The 14966-nt window shown below is 40.1% G+C and overlaps 1 protein-coding gene across 1 annotated transcript; it reads right to left on the reverse strand.

Annotated features, from left to right (window-relative positions):
* Positions 1-1849: 1849 nt before the first annotated feature.
* Positions 1850-8679, reverse strand: LOC119848580 (islet amyloid polypeptide). Its single transcript, XM_038384547.2, has 4 exons — positions 8353-8679; positions 7857-7953; positions 7584-7718; positions 1850-3743 (listed from the first exon to the last, which is right to left on the reverse strand). Exons 2-4 carry the CDS (start codon positions 7934-7936, stop codon positions 3554-3556), a joined length of 405 nt encoding a protein of 134 aa, XP_038240475.1. The 5' UTR covers positions 7937-7953; positions 8353-8679; the 3' UTR covers positions 1850-3553.
* Positions 8680-14966: the final 6287 nt, after the last annotated feature.

Consider the following 14966-nt stretch of genomic DNA (forward strand, 5'->3'; position numbering starts at 1 on the left):
GTGGTTTTGAAGAACCAATATTTTACTTTCTATTTTTACTTAAAAAATAGAGACCACTGTCATATGATCCTGCCCTCCCTATATAAGGGCCATACAGAAAATAAGTAGTACCTAACTCTGCAAGTAGCCTCAATACAATCAATAGGACTACTTGCAGAGTAAGAAACTACTCTAAATGAGTAAGGGTATCAGAATTGGGCTGCAAATAATGAATTCAAACAACTTTCACTTTAGGCCATTTCTCAAGACAAAGACTCTTGAGCTGACAGCTTTATTCATTTATCTTTTTTGCCCTTCAGACACCTAATTCTTTATGGCTTTTTTGCATGTTTCCAACAATGTGGACCATTCTTATGGTTTAATAGCCTGGCTTGTTTTTCGTGGCACCAAATGGACTGTTCTCATGCTGAGCAAATCACACCAGTAACTGAGTCCAGATAGAACCAGAACCACAGCTTCAGAAGCCACAGCTGGAAAAGTCTAATGCATTGTCCAGCTTCATTTTAGATGTCTCAAGTGATTGGGCTTAAGAGACTGTTCCACACCCTGATTGATCTCTGTGGTAGAAAGGGAGCTAGGGAGGGGGCATGCAACAATTTGCCAAGAAGAAACTATATCCAAAATAGACCAAGGATTCTGTTCTGACCTCTTTATTCAGGCAAAACTCCTATTGACCAAGTGATCAAAGGAGCACTGACTAGGGCCGATAGAAATTTCCAGTCTTGGGGTATAGTGTTCTATGTATGTTATGACAGGCTCCAATCTTATAAGGGATTGGCTACCTCCAGGCAGTTGAAGTTAATGGGAATGGGGGTTACTTGCACCTCGTAAGACTGAATCTAAAGTGACATAACTTTGGCAGGTGGCATCAAGGCCTTGATTTAGCAAAGCATATACTTATGTCCCATTGAATTCAGTGTCACTTAAACACATGCTTAAGTGTTTTTGCTGAATTGGGACCTAAGTATATTAAGGTGTGACCCTCTATTAGTTGATCTTTTGACTTTGAGGAAAAGTCCCCTTTCTGGGTATCCTCCCAACTAAAGAAATGGTACTACTGATACCATCACAATCACTGGTGCATTGGACAGTCCAGAAAAAAAATTTACTTGGTACCACTGAAACTGAGGAGGTGTTACCAGTCTGTGCAGAGTTTTAGTGCGATCAATTTTATTAGTGTGGTAGGGTCATCAAATGACAATCTAGAGACTCCTGATGCATTGATAGTTAATATGTATAAAGCTTTTAATTCTGGGATTACCAACATTCTTTGTAAACACAGTACAATAAACCTTGAAACAACCACCTGCAAGGTGCTATGCAATTACTGTAATGCACCATTACATCCTATCTGTGACAGCTCACAACTACTCTAACAATATCTGGTTGTTTGCTTTCTGAAGAGTGATTGTCATACTTGAATTAGAAAAAAAAAATCAAACTAAGCTACATACATAAAGAAGCTGTAGAATAGAGATGGCCAACCTGTGGCTCCGGAGCCACATGCGGCTCTTCAGAAGTTAATATGCAGCTCCTTGTGTAGGCAACGACTCCGGGACTGAAGCTACAGGTGCCTACTTTCTAATGTACCAGGGGGTGCTCACTGCTCAACCCCTGGCTCTGCCACAAGCCCTGCCTCCACTCCACCCCTTCCCATCCCCACCCCTGAACCTGCCATGCCCTCGCTCCTCTCTCCCCCGCCCCCGAGCCTCCTGCATGCCACAAAACAGCTGATCAGCAGGTGTGGGGAGGGAGGGGGAGGCGCTGATTGGCAGGGCTGCCGGTGAGCGGGAGGCACTGGGAGCAGGAAGCAGGAGCTGATGGGAGGCTGCTGACATATTACTGTGGCTCTTTGGCAATGTACATTGGTAAATTCTGGCTCCTCCTCAGGCTCAGGTTGGCCACCCCTGCTGTAGAACTTGAGCAAGAATGAAGTAAAAGTACATCTGTTTTTAAGCTGCCAGAAGTAGTAAGCAAACAGAATACCATTCGGACAGCTTTTTCAAAGACTTTATGAATAACTATCCTTTGCAATATCAAGTTTAACCTTTTCTGAACAAATGATCATGATTAGCAATAGCTTGCACATTGCTTTAGTTTTTATTTCAATGTACTTCAGATCAGTTCATAAAATGAAGGCAAAACATAAATTAAAATAAAGTTAAAACTTAGAGTTTGTATTCTAAGGTACACTTTATAAAGCAAACACAACAAAGTGAAGCAACCCATGCAGAGTATTCAGGTTTAATTTACTTTTCCAATAATGGTGCTTTTCAATGAGAAGGCATGAGTGGCCTACAGAACTTCTGCTAAAAGGTTTTCATAATTTGACAGAATTAAGAAGCCACCATCCTGTTTGTGGTTTCCTGATGTCATTAAACTTTTAATTGAGAATATGATGAAGAGAAACAAAAATTCCTATTGTAACATACTGGATGAGGCAGTTTTTCTGAAAGCCCGCGACAGATTAAAATGTACATTTCATAAACGTACACTGATGTTGTGCTGGGATAACACCAAGGAAAAGCTTATTGTGTCAAACTGCTCTTCGGTTTTAATGAATTGCTTAGTACTAGTAAATACCAGTTTGAAAAAATCTTTGTCGTGAACAGATTTTTTTTTTTTAAATATAAAGCTATCATAGGTAGTTAATGCTTTTGTTCACTTTCTTTTTAATCAGTTTATTAATTCAGTTCAGAGAAGGGAACACACAAAGAAAGATGCCAGTTCTTTTGTAGGACATGCTTTTAAGAAGAATAAAATACAAATAATAATACAAAGTTCTTGTCACCCGATTAGTTGGGTTTCCTTGTGCTCAGGTTTATAATTTACTGGTTCTCATAGTGGTTAGAGTTAAATGAGCTAAAATTTAGATATAAGAATTTTAAACCCTTAAAATACCATATTGCAATATGCAATGAAACCTGTACAAGAAATCACCCTTATTAGACTAAATATTTTTCGGTGAGAAGGGACCATTACGATCATCTAGTCTAAGTTGTATAACATAGGCCATAAAATTTCACCCAATAGTTCTCGCTTAGCGTGCAGTAAGGAACTATAACCCCTCTAAAGTAACTCCAAAAGTACTGACTACAATTCTGCTTCACTTACATTAGGACACAACCTCCATTAACCAACTGATTTTTGTTAGCTCCCTGAGTGTTGTTTAGGACAGGTTTCATTGTTTTCCCCTCACCCAGCTGGGACTATAAAGATATACGCATCATGGTTGTCTTTTTAATCTTTTTAATTAAAAAAAACCCTATAGCAATTACATTTCAGTTTATTTTTGTGGTTTATTTTCTTTTCACAAAGGAATGTAATGAGCAGATTTCTGAAGTGTTTAGTGAATTCAAAACCATACCCTATGCATATCATCATACATGCATAGTGAAATGAGAACCATGAAAGTCACATACCCAGACACACACACAAAGAAAACAAGGCACTGTTAAGAATGTATAGGTAGTAAATGACTAAAAGGTTATTTATACATAAAAACTGGGGAGGAACTCCTAATGAGGAGTGCAGCAGTAATCATTTCAACACGCTAAAGCTGTAGATAATTTAGGGGTTCTCTGTTTAAAAGCCCAACTCGGTCCCTCTTGCCATATGTATTGGATCCCACATTGGTAGGTGAATAAATTGCTCCGATGTTGTTGCTGGATCGAACTAAAAAGTCAGCCAAACGTTGCGTCACACATGTAGCAGTGTTGCATTTCCGTTTCTCCAAGCGGTGACTGGTAACATAAAACAAACAGAACCATGGTGAAGTCTAATGATGAGCAATCAAATATGCCACCTCTAAAAGGCATTTTAACTGATAATGTAGGAGTTCTTTTAATGTGAGCACAAATATGTGAACAATACAATATTCCTGCCACCTACTTTGTGCCTGAAAAAAAATCACATTGTATGCTATTATCTATTTTAATGATAGGTGTAGGTTAAATTCAAAAACCTCAAGATTCATATGTCATTTTTATTGATATTCAGCACAGTAGCTTCTGGCATCTAGAATAACTGTAATAATAGTATAGTTAAGTCAGTAAGTGACAACAATGATTTAGCTCCAAGATTAACTTTTATGGCTATTTAGAGAATTTTCTGATATCATGAAACTGATTAGCATGATAATAATCACTTAAATTTATTCAGTTCCCTTAATCTCAGAGGGCCCCATAATGGTCCCATTAAAGTCAATGGCAAACCTTCAGTTAATTTAAAAGGCAGCAGGATTGAGACTAGGGCTATGGGCCAGATCCTGAGAGGTGCTCGGCATCTGCATCTTCCATTGGCTTCTGTACCACTCAAGCTTTGGCTCTGTACAAACAGTAATTTCTTCACTACTGAAAACCAGCCACTTTTGTTGGAGCACAGCAGCATGGCAATACTGCTGTGGTGGGGGAGAGCCATTTTTCGACAGGGCCCTATCTTTCTTACAAAAAATTCCACTGAAACATCCGTGTGCAAAGAAAACCTCAGTTTTAAGGTCGTATCCAACTGATCCCCACATAGTAAGTTGCCGGGGACTCACTTCAGAAAGAGGAAGAGTTGAATTCAAATCTTTGGTTCTGGGGAGCTCAGGGATTTCAAAACTTCCTTCTTAAACCATTAAGCCATGCCCTTAAACAGACACTCTCTGATGTTGACAATAGTTCCTGAAATAAGGACCATCCATTCCAAAGGATTTCCCTATACTTCTTCAAAGTAATCTATATGCTGATGTGACATGAAGTAAATTACATTTTTTAGATGAATAGGTCAAATAATTCATTGCAAATAAAATGAGTTTTGGCAATGTTACTCTGACTAATTCCTGATTAATATATTTTCCCATTAATTGACTAGTTCTAGTATTTAAAATGTCACATTATGTTTCAGCAGTGTGATTCTGAATCTAAGAGCCCAGGTGAAATAGAAACTGTGTGCTAAATGTCTGAGCTGTTACAGCTGTTGGTTAGCAAATAGGTAATAGTTTATAAGTGATTCATATTTTAAACATGTCATATTTCAGTTAAATGGTAATTTAGGGTCTGATCCAACTTTCCTGGAAGTCAGTGAGAATCTTTCTATTGACTCCAATGGGAGCGTGATCAGGCTCTTAAAACCTAATAGAAAAGACATAACATACTATCACATAGCCAGCAAACAATATACCATGGATGGGAAATTTGCTAAGTACCTTCACCTGGAAGGACAAATCAGTCACTTATTCTCATGAAATTGCTAATCTGTTCATGAAGGCAAAGCTTCCATTCACTTAAATGGTACAGGCCCAGGCCCTAAAACTCTGGGCCAATATTTTTACAATAGTTAACTTTATGAAACTGATGCAGCAAGTTATTATATATTTTATCAATACCTAACATTATTACACAGTTGAACAAAATGACACAAAAACTCATCATAGCTGTGAGCTCGCTAGGGACCTGATCCTGCAGCCTTTATTCAAGAGGGAAGTACCATTGGTTTCAGTGGGGGCTGCTTACTTAGAAGAGGACTGTCGGACGGGACCATTGACGAGCGGGGTATCAGACCCCACACTTGAAGAAAATATCTTGTAGAGAAATGTTTGATTTTAACTGTTTAAAATAAAGAGGACTAGCTATAAGAATTCTGAGATTGTGTATTCACTACCCATATTATATTAGAGGATTAGGGGTTGGAGCAAATGCGGTACAATACGATATATGATATAACGATATAACGATATATTACGATATAACCGCATTTGCTCCAACCCCTCAGACAGAGACAAACACCTACAAGATCTCTATCATGCATTCCTACAACTACAATACCCACCTGCTGAAGTGAAGAAACAGATTGACAGAGCCAGAAGAGTATCCAGAAGTCACCTACTCCAGGACAGGCCCAACAAAGAAAATAACAGAACACCACTAGCCATCACCTTCAGCCCCCAACTAAAACCTCTGCAACGCATCATCAAGGATCTACAACCTATCCTGAAGGATGACCCATCACTCTCACATATCTTGGGAGACAGGCCAGTCCTTGCTTACAGACAGCCCCCCAATCTGAAGCAAATACTCACCAGCAACCACACACCACACAACAGAACCACTAACCCAGGAACCTATCCTTGCAACAAAGCCCGTTGCCAACTCTGTCCACATATCTATTCAGGGGACACCATCATAGGGCCTAATCACATCAGCCACACTATCAGAGGTTTGTTCACCTGCGCATCTACCAATGTGATATATGCCATCATGTGCCAGCAATGCCCCTCTGCCATGTACATTGGTCAAACTGGACAGTCTCTACGTAAAAGAATGAATGGACACAAATCAGACATCAAGAACTATAACATTCAAAAACCAGTTGGAGATCACTTCAATCTCTCTGGTCACTCGATTACAGACCTAAGAGTAGCTATCCTTCAACAAAAAAGCTTCAAAAACAGACTCCAAGGAGAGACTGCTGAATTGGAATTAATTTGCAAACTGGATACAATTAACTTAGGCTTGAATAGAGACTGGGAATGGATGAGTCATTACACAAAGTAAAACTATTTCCCCATGTTATTTCTCCCCCCCCCCCACTGTTCCTCAGATATTCTTGTTAACTGCTGGAAATAGCCGTCCTTGCTTGTCACCATGAAAGGTTTTCCTCCCCCCCGCCCCCCCCCCCCCGCTGCTGGTGATGGCTTATCTTAAGTGATCACTCTCCTTACAGTGTGTATGATAAACCCATTGTTTCATGTTCTCTGTGTGTGTATATCAATCTCCCCTCTGATTTTTCCACCAAATGCATCCGATGAAGTGAGCTGTAGCTCACGAAAGCTTATGCTCTAATAAATTTGTTAGTCTCTAAGGTGCCACAAGTACTCTTTTTCTTTTTGCGAATACAGACTAACACGGCTGCTACTCTGAGACCAGATAATGTAGGTAATTTTCCTAGTGTTATTCAATACTGTTTATCACCTAGTATAAACTCCAAATTCTTTTAAAATTGCTATTTGTATACATCAAGAGTCTATTGAAAATTACATTTATGCATCTGTAAATGTACTACAAACTAGTGAAAGTCTAGCATGACAAACTCTTTCTGTTGATTCTTGCTATGCTGAAATTTCTGTTTATCTCAAAAATGAGCATTCACCTACTGAAGACAGTAATATTTTAAAATAATTAAATTCACTCCAAAAGGAATTCTGTTTTACATGGAAAGAAATATCATATGTCCCTCCTCACTCAGGCATGAAAAATTAACATTTAAATAGCAGATCTCTTTCAGAGTAAACCTCCTTTCACAGCATAACCTAAAAATTGTGTGCTGAAAATTCAGAGAACACATTTTGAAAGCTTTTCAGATTTCCATAACAGATCTGGTAAAACTGATTGTCATTCCAACTATATTTCACTTTTTAACTTGAAATACTTTTCTTTACAGAATGGCTACATTTCTACCAAAAAGGATATTTTAAGCTCTCTTTGAGTGAATTTGAATAGAATTTAAGGGTTCTAACAGAAAAGAAAATTGCTGACATAAATTATGCTTCTTAATTTAATTCTGTCTGGTTTGAATAGAAGAATGCAGAAGAGATTTGATACCTTTTTGGCTTTGCTGCAGCCAGTTGTGGCAATGCCCGGTTAAATCCCCAGGATGTATTCCTTGACAGAACTGGTAATAGCCATCCTTGTCTGTTGGAAGTCCCATCAGATAGATCATCAGCCACAGAGAATAGTCTTTAAACAATAACAAAATACACAGTGAAATTGAATAGCCCTATTTTGCTCATATTGTTTGATGGCAAAAGTGAATAATGCAACAGTCTGAAACATCTGATTTCTCATTAAAAATAAATAATATTTTTCATTACTTACCTTTCCATAGGTGTAGCGTCCAAGTAGCTTAAAGTAACAGAGAGCACAATGAAGACAACTGTCAGCTTTAGGTTGCACATCTTTCCTTCCTAAGTTTCTGAAAAGAATAACAATTCAAAACTAAAAGAGAACCTAAGTACTATTCAACATACAATAGATCTGACCCTAGTGCTGTTCTAAACAGGCAATAGTTAATCTCTGCCATTAAATTAGAGCAAAAGCATGATCAAACTTTAGTTACAGAACAAAGATAAATTCAGATGGCTCTCTAGTAAATTTTGGAATCTAGTGGATTAAATCCTCTTCCCATCTTCCTTGCTTTTTCCCCCCAACATTTTCTAAATTTCAGATTGTGGTTTCAGCTACAGATTGTACCGAGATCTTTCTTTTAGTCTTTTTCTGAATAATTCTGTTCCTTAATAATGAGGCAGATTGTGCCCTCTTTAAAGTGTGTGTAGCTTTATATCTTAAATAACAGAAAGGATAAATCATTTACCTTGTAGTGGTCAAGGAACTAACTGAACAAGTTCAACACACGTCTGTATTAGCAGGAAGGGTACATGCAACAATTCCACGCTTGCATCTGACTCTGCAGTATCCCTTTATTCACCCCTTCTTGCCGGCAAGTAATACAGCTCTTATATACCCTTCACACCTTTCTCAGCTCTGACATCAGGCAGCAGAGAGAGACTCTGTCATTCATTTCCATCCCTATAGATAGAAAGTGCCCCAGAGATGAGAAGAGGTAGATGGGTCATTATTATATTAACACATCAGTAAATATTAACCTAGCCTATGCAGGATGCCCTCATGAAGCTACTGTGATATTATATTGCACAGAGAACTGAAGCCACAACTTTACAGTTCTAATAAGATGCTGAGGTCATATTTCCTGGGGGCGTTTTTTAAGGGCTAAATAAGGTAAGAAAAAATTATACAGGAAGCAAAATGAAACACCAAATCAAAAGTAAATGAAACACAAAATAGACAAAAGTACTGGAAATCATGGAAAAGAGAAAAAATGATAGAGATTTGTAATAGATACACAAATATAGAAACCAAAATCAGAGCAAATGACAGGAAAGGATGAAACCTAGATGAGGAATGAGAAGCAAGAGGATGCGATTAAAACTGACAGTAGGAATAGCTTGAACATCCACAGAGAATAAGTTGGATAACACTTTCTGTTGAGTATAAGTTTTCCTGTTGCTAGTACATTCTCTCTCTAGATATAGAATATTTCATAGATGAAAATTAAAATAAATTAGTGTTGTTAAGGATGTAAAGTCAGGCATATAAAAGTTAAGAAATTACAGAATAGAGGTTGCCCGTGCAATCTTCTTTCTGCCTCCTTGTGAGTATGCATTATGCTACAGAGTAAAATTTTCAGAAACACCTAAGTGGGTAGGAGACAAAGTCCTGTTTTCAAAAGTGACATGCTACAGATTTACAATGGTATTTAGGTGTAAAAAATGCACATAGGCACCTATTGGGATTTTCAAAAGTGGCTAAACAGGTAAAGCGCCTAACTCCCATTTAAATCAATGGGATTTAGTAGCCTAATCTGTTTAGATACTTAAAAAAATCCTTCTAAGTGCCTATGTGCATCTTTAGGCACCCCTTCCCCCAAAGAAGACACTGTAAATCTGCATCCTTAAGCTTATGAACTTCTGTTTTGAAAGGGGGACTTAAGCTCCTAAATCACTGTGGATACATCTATACTGCAATTAAAAACCCACAGCTGGCCCATGCTAGCTGACTAGGGCTTGCGGGGTGCGGGCTAGGGGACTGTTTAACTGTGGTGTAGATATTTGGGCTCAGGCTGCAGCCCGGGCTCTGGGACCCTGCAAGGTGGGAGGGTCTAACTGCAGTGTAGACATACCTTTAAACACTTTTGAAAACTTTACCCACAGCCTTTAATCACATTTTTCCTACAGGTTCTCTGCCCATTCAGGGTACTGGGTAGTTCTCAGTGAATGAAGCAACAATTTAATATTTCTTTTTATCCTTATTCATTATGCGGCTATGTATCTGATGTAATGCAAGTGTTCCAAATTATTTTATTTCCTCTTGGAATTTTCTGTTGTGATCATCACTGTTGCATGTAAATGCCTTACAAATGTTAATGGATTATTAGCCCCACTTTACAGATGGGAAACTGTAGCACAGAGATGTTAAGGCTAAAATTTATGTAAGTGTCCAAACTGAAGTGCCTCAATAATTGGCATCCAAGTTGAGATGCTTAGGGTCTGATCCTTCAGAGGTAGCAGATACCTACAACTCCCATTGGCATTCAATAGACTTGTGTGTGCTCAGCAGTTGTGAAAAATCAGGTAGCTCAAGTTTTGCACACAGAAAATGAGAATCATACTGTTATTGGCCACATCTAAAAATTCTGGTTTAAGTGTTTTGTCTAACACTACACAGAAGGTCTGTGGTGGAATCAAAGATATTGCCCATTTCCCCCTGTATCCAAGCCCAGTGCCTTACTCACAAGTCAATGCTCTCTTGTTACAGCCCCTTGCCTCATTATTACAAGCTTTCCAGTTTCTCTAGTGAATAAGGCAAGGTAGCTAGAGGCAACAGCAGCATCAGTTATATAACCTTGGCTTATATTCCATCTATGCTGAGCACTAAGCCAGATATCCTGTGGAAAAAGTAGCATGTGATCATGTAACTGAAAACTATTATAATGCATATGAACAAGGGGCAGAGTTAAGGTTCCCTAGGCACACTTATTTCTAATTGGCAGCCTTTCCTAACTTCTGAGCGTTTGACTTTGCAACCATAACATTCTTTTTATGTAGTTTTTTGTCTTTGTATAAAATTTACTAAGTTTTTAAAAATGAAAACTGGAAACCTAGAAATGTAGAACCAAAAAGCCCTTTCACATCAGTTGTCAGCACAGGTTTGAACTTATACTGTCAGATCTATAGCACAGACCACCACTACATGAGCTAAAGGAGTAACAATTAGCAGCAGTAGACTGTTATCCTGTATGAAGAATAGTCATTAGAGTGGGACACACACTTTGCCAGTGGGTTACACAACTACATTATTTGCGAGACAGCAGTAGAATATTGGGAATTAGTGGTCCTGGGTTCTGTTTCTGGCTTTGAGGCATGGGGATTGTGGTCTAGACCTTAGAATTGTGATAACAGTTGGCATTGATAGATTTGGCATTCTGAAAAAGCAGCAGGTGAAGTGGGTGCAGATGGGTCTTCCGTACTTCAAGAACTGGACCAAAATTCAAAAATGTGTGCTTTAAGTTAGGCATCTAAATCCTGAAATAAATGGTAGCTGCTGGGTTCTCAGCACTTTTGAAAAATCAGGACACTTATTTGGGGCCAAAATGTGGAGTTAGCACAATGGTTTTCAAAAATGTTTGCCCTGTGTTCTATTCCCAGCCCTTTTGGGAATGACCTTGTGCAATTTCTATTACCTTGCAGGGAGGGGGGAAAGAATGATACTTGCCTGCCTGTAGTGCAGGGATATGAGGTTTTGGACAATGTTAAGGATTGTGAAATAAACAAAAATATAAAAACCAGTGAGTGAAAGAGGTGAAACTGGATCTCATAGTGTCCCAAGCCCAGTGTATATTCTTTTAGGCCAACAAGTATTTTGGCAAGGCCGGCCAGGGCAGCTCAATGAGATTTACAGAGCATTTGCAGTACAGACGCAATGTTCAGAAAATTAAGGAATGGGTGCTTACAGAAGTTCTTCTGAGCATGTATGTGCCAATTTTCACATCTTATAACTTGACCAAACCAAGGTAGATTTTCACAGTGACAGCAAAAGACACCTCTCTGAATCCAGGACTAATCTTGAACCAAGTTTCAAGAACCTACCACAAAACAGAGTGGTGCTAGCAAAGAACAGTTGGAATATATTGTTATCATTGACAACACTGCCATTTTCCTCAGCTTTGGTCTCAGAAATAATTGCACTATTCATATTGAAATTCCTTCTTCCCTCCAACCTCCCCCTAAATTAGCCTAAAGCAGAGATAAAGCATGAAAAATTTCATACTGAATAGTAAATGTTATTGGGGTTCCTCTGAGATCTCTTCCTCTTGGATTCCCAGGAATTCAATTTGACCTTAGTTTTGTTTCTCGGGTTTCTTTAGTTGGCATATAGCAAATCTAGGCTCAGTTGATTAGACCCAAGTATAGGGGGAGGGCACGGGTGTACCTCATGTCCAAAGTTACACAGCAAACCTTTTCCTTTATGTACAATGTAGAGAGATTAGCTGGGACTTGGCTCTCTCCAGGGCAACAGGGACCCCACCCCACCGCCTCACTAAGTTTGGGAATAGGTCTAACAGGGAATTAGTCCGGCCACAGGAGTCTTCCTCTGCACCCTTTGCGAGGGCAGAAACAACACAGTTAGTCATCAGCCTAGGCCCTAGGTCAGGGTGGGGCAATGGTAAGGGGCTGAGCAGTAACAGTATATAATAGTAAGCCCAGGCCCTTGGCTCCGAAGGGCCTGGGAGAGAGAGGAGACGGCCACCCACACATTGGGTAGCAAGGAGGACACAGGCCCTCCCACTGTACTGCGTCCCAGCCTGGGGCCCTAGCAGCAACCGAAGACCCGCTGCTGTGTCTGGGGGGATCCTGGCTGCAACACACTGACATGGGCTCTGGCAGTGCTGCAGCCAAACTAGAGTCGGCTGCCCCTGGGCTACTTCCACACTCCCTCTCTTGAGGTACCTGGGTCTAGGCGGTGTCCTCAGGGGGGTCCAGCACCATGGGTTCCTCGGGATAGCTGTTGCAGGGCAGGCTCGCCAACTCCTCTGGGTAGCAGGCGCGGGGCAGATCGGGCCAGTTCTTGGGTGTACCGCTGGCTGCTGGGGTTTCCAATCGTGAGCTAGGCCAGAGGCGTCTGGCCTCCGTGGCGGCTGCTCTTCCAGTGAGCTCTGGGGTTGGGCCTTTATACTTTTTGTGTCATGCCTGAAGTTCTGGGGGAGGAGGGTGGGCTCAGAGCTTCCTGGCTCTGCCCACTCTGATGTCCTGAGGGACTCATCTCTTTGGGTCGGCAGGGAACCACACCGCCTCACTACATACATTTACACATTATATTGCATTTACTATACATTGCATCACGTGTTTTGGAATAGGCTAAGTTACTTTGTAGGAACCAGTCCCTATTCAGCATGCACTGTCCATGTATGGCCTAGTTTTTAACTCATCTTACTTTCCGGGCTTTTGTCCATTAGTATCTTGTCCATTGTCAATGGTTTGCTGGGTGTTCCCCTTTATCTTAGCTGATATAGACATTCTGTTTCCAGCCTGCAGCTTCATTTACCTCCCTATCCCTGTCTTCCAAGAAATGAGGCTTAACCTATGTCAAATTACTCATGTGAAGCCAGGCCTACAAGTATATGGCAAATTTACAAGCAGCTGAATATATTGTAAGAGGATCTTATATTAGCACTTAAGCCAATATTTTCAAACTTGTGAGCCTATAATTGTGTACCTAAATTCAAATCTAGACACCTTGGCTGAGGTTTTGAAAGGATCCTAAAAGTGTTAGGTGCCAATCCCAGTGTTAAGTAAGTGCCATGAGTTGCAGAGATGCTGAGCAAGCATCATACCCAAGTTTGATGGCAACAGGATTAAAGGTGTTCAGTCCTTTCTCAAACATGCTGTTGTCCTTAGACTGTGACTGCCTCCATCTCTCCATCCCTGTCACCTAGTTCTGTAGCCTCAGTTTCTCTCCAGTTTGAGATTGGTTCCCTACTTTTGTCCAACCAGCGCTTTCTTTATGCCAGTCTCAGCATGTGACTGGTGGTAGTTTCCCACTCTCCTGACTGTATTTTAACAGCTGCTAAGTGACACATTTGCCTAAACAATGCTAATGGCTCCCATAGATGTCTGTGATTCTGATAGCTTTTGGAAATTGACATCTGTGTCCAACTGTGGGGGAAATCATAACTTAGATGTATCACCTGTTGCACATACTCTGTCAGGTACTGTTATGATTCATAATCTTGCTCCTTCCAGCAAATTACACTTTTGCCCAGTTACTCTTGGACCATCATTGCATTGCGGAAAGTTCCTCTGTGTTCCTAAGACAAACTGGTTCTTAAGACCAATTGCTGTTGCACCTACTGAACATTCTGTACTATTAACTGATGTTCTAATTTTATGCATTTGCTCTATTAAAAGGGCACCAACATTTGTGCCCCCATTATTTGTGGGGGTGTATGTATGTCTGACTGTATTTTTTTCTGTGCCTCTGTAACACAAACAGTATATGTGCTAGGCCATCTGTTATGTTCTGTTAATAGTAACTGTGGTGGGTTACACAGCTAATGTCAAGTTATAGAGGTGCTAATTTATAAAGGCCACCAACTGCATTTGCATCATAAATGATTGTATGGGTATCTTCTCTCAAACATGCTTTTGCTATCAGAACTTTGGTATGTTGTCCTCACTTAGCATGGATCACTTCAGTGGCGATACAAATTCAGCAGCACCTCCTGTTGACCCCTCAATGAGGCCAAATCAGTTTAAAAAGTGGCTGTTGGTGATAGTAGCAGCAGGAGCGATAATAGGATTGGGAGCAAAGACAATAATTTTTCCCCTGTGAAAAACCCTGTAACTTGATTGAAGAGGGGGAAAGAAAAAACTCCAAGGAACCCACTGGCAAATGAAAAGAAAAAGGTAATTTGAATAGTTAGGAAAACTGGGTACAAGATGGTATGACACACTAAGCTTCTTCCCTCATGTTGTAGAAGGAAGAATGGTTGTTGCTGCCACAGAAGGAAATTCTAGAAATGAGAAACATAATAATGTTCAAGAAGGTGCTCATGCTGATTATTCTTATTAGGATGAGATCAGCAGCATTGGTGCTATATCGATTTCTTAATCTGGAAAAGCCCAAACAAGGGAATTAAAATCTGCAGTTGCACCTGTTAAAGTCAAAATTGACAGTACAATGACTGATAAATTCTAGGTCTGAATGCCACTGCTACCTGTAGTTCATAAAATAATGATTCCTTGGCTTATTCTCCAAAAGGCTAGCATCCAATGTGGTATTTGGGAATGGCTGCTTAGAGGCATGGCTCCTTTTAGAAACCAGGAAGTGGGGCTAGGAGGAGGAAGAGCA

The sequence above is a fragment of the Dermochelys coriacea genome, chromosome 1 (genome assembly GCF_009764565.3).
Source record: "Dermochelys coriacea isolate rDerCor1 chromosome 1, rDerCor1.pri.v4, whole genome shotgun sequence".
Lineage (NCBI taxonomy): Eukaryota > Metazoa > Chordata > Testudines > Dermochelyidae > Dermochelys > Dermochelys coriacea.

What these genes read in the sequence shown, in the direction of transcription:
- LOC119848580 (XM_038384547.2), bottom strand. Translation starts at nt 7,936, where the DNA reads ATGTGCAACCTAAAGCTGACAGTTGTCTTCATTGTGCTCTCTGTTACT. An exon ending in GACGCTACACCTATGGAAAG is followed by an intron (nt 7,719 to 7,856) that starts GTAAGTAATGAA and finishes TATTGTTTAAAG; the next exon opens with ACTATTCTCTGTGGCTGATG. An exon ending in GCTGCAGCAAAGCCAAAAAG is followed by an intron (nt 3,744 to 7,583) that starts GTATCAAATCTC and finishes TTATGTTACCAG; the next exon opens with TCACCGCTTGGAGAAACGGA.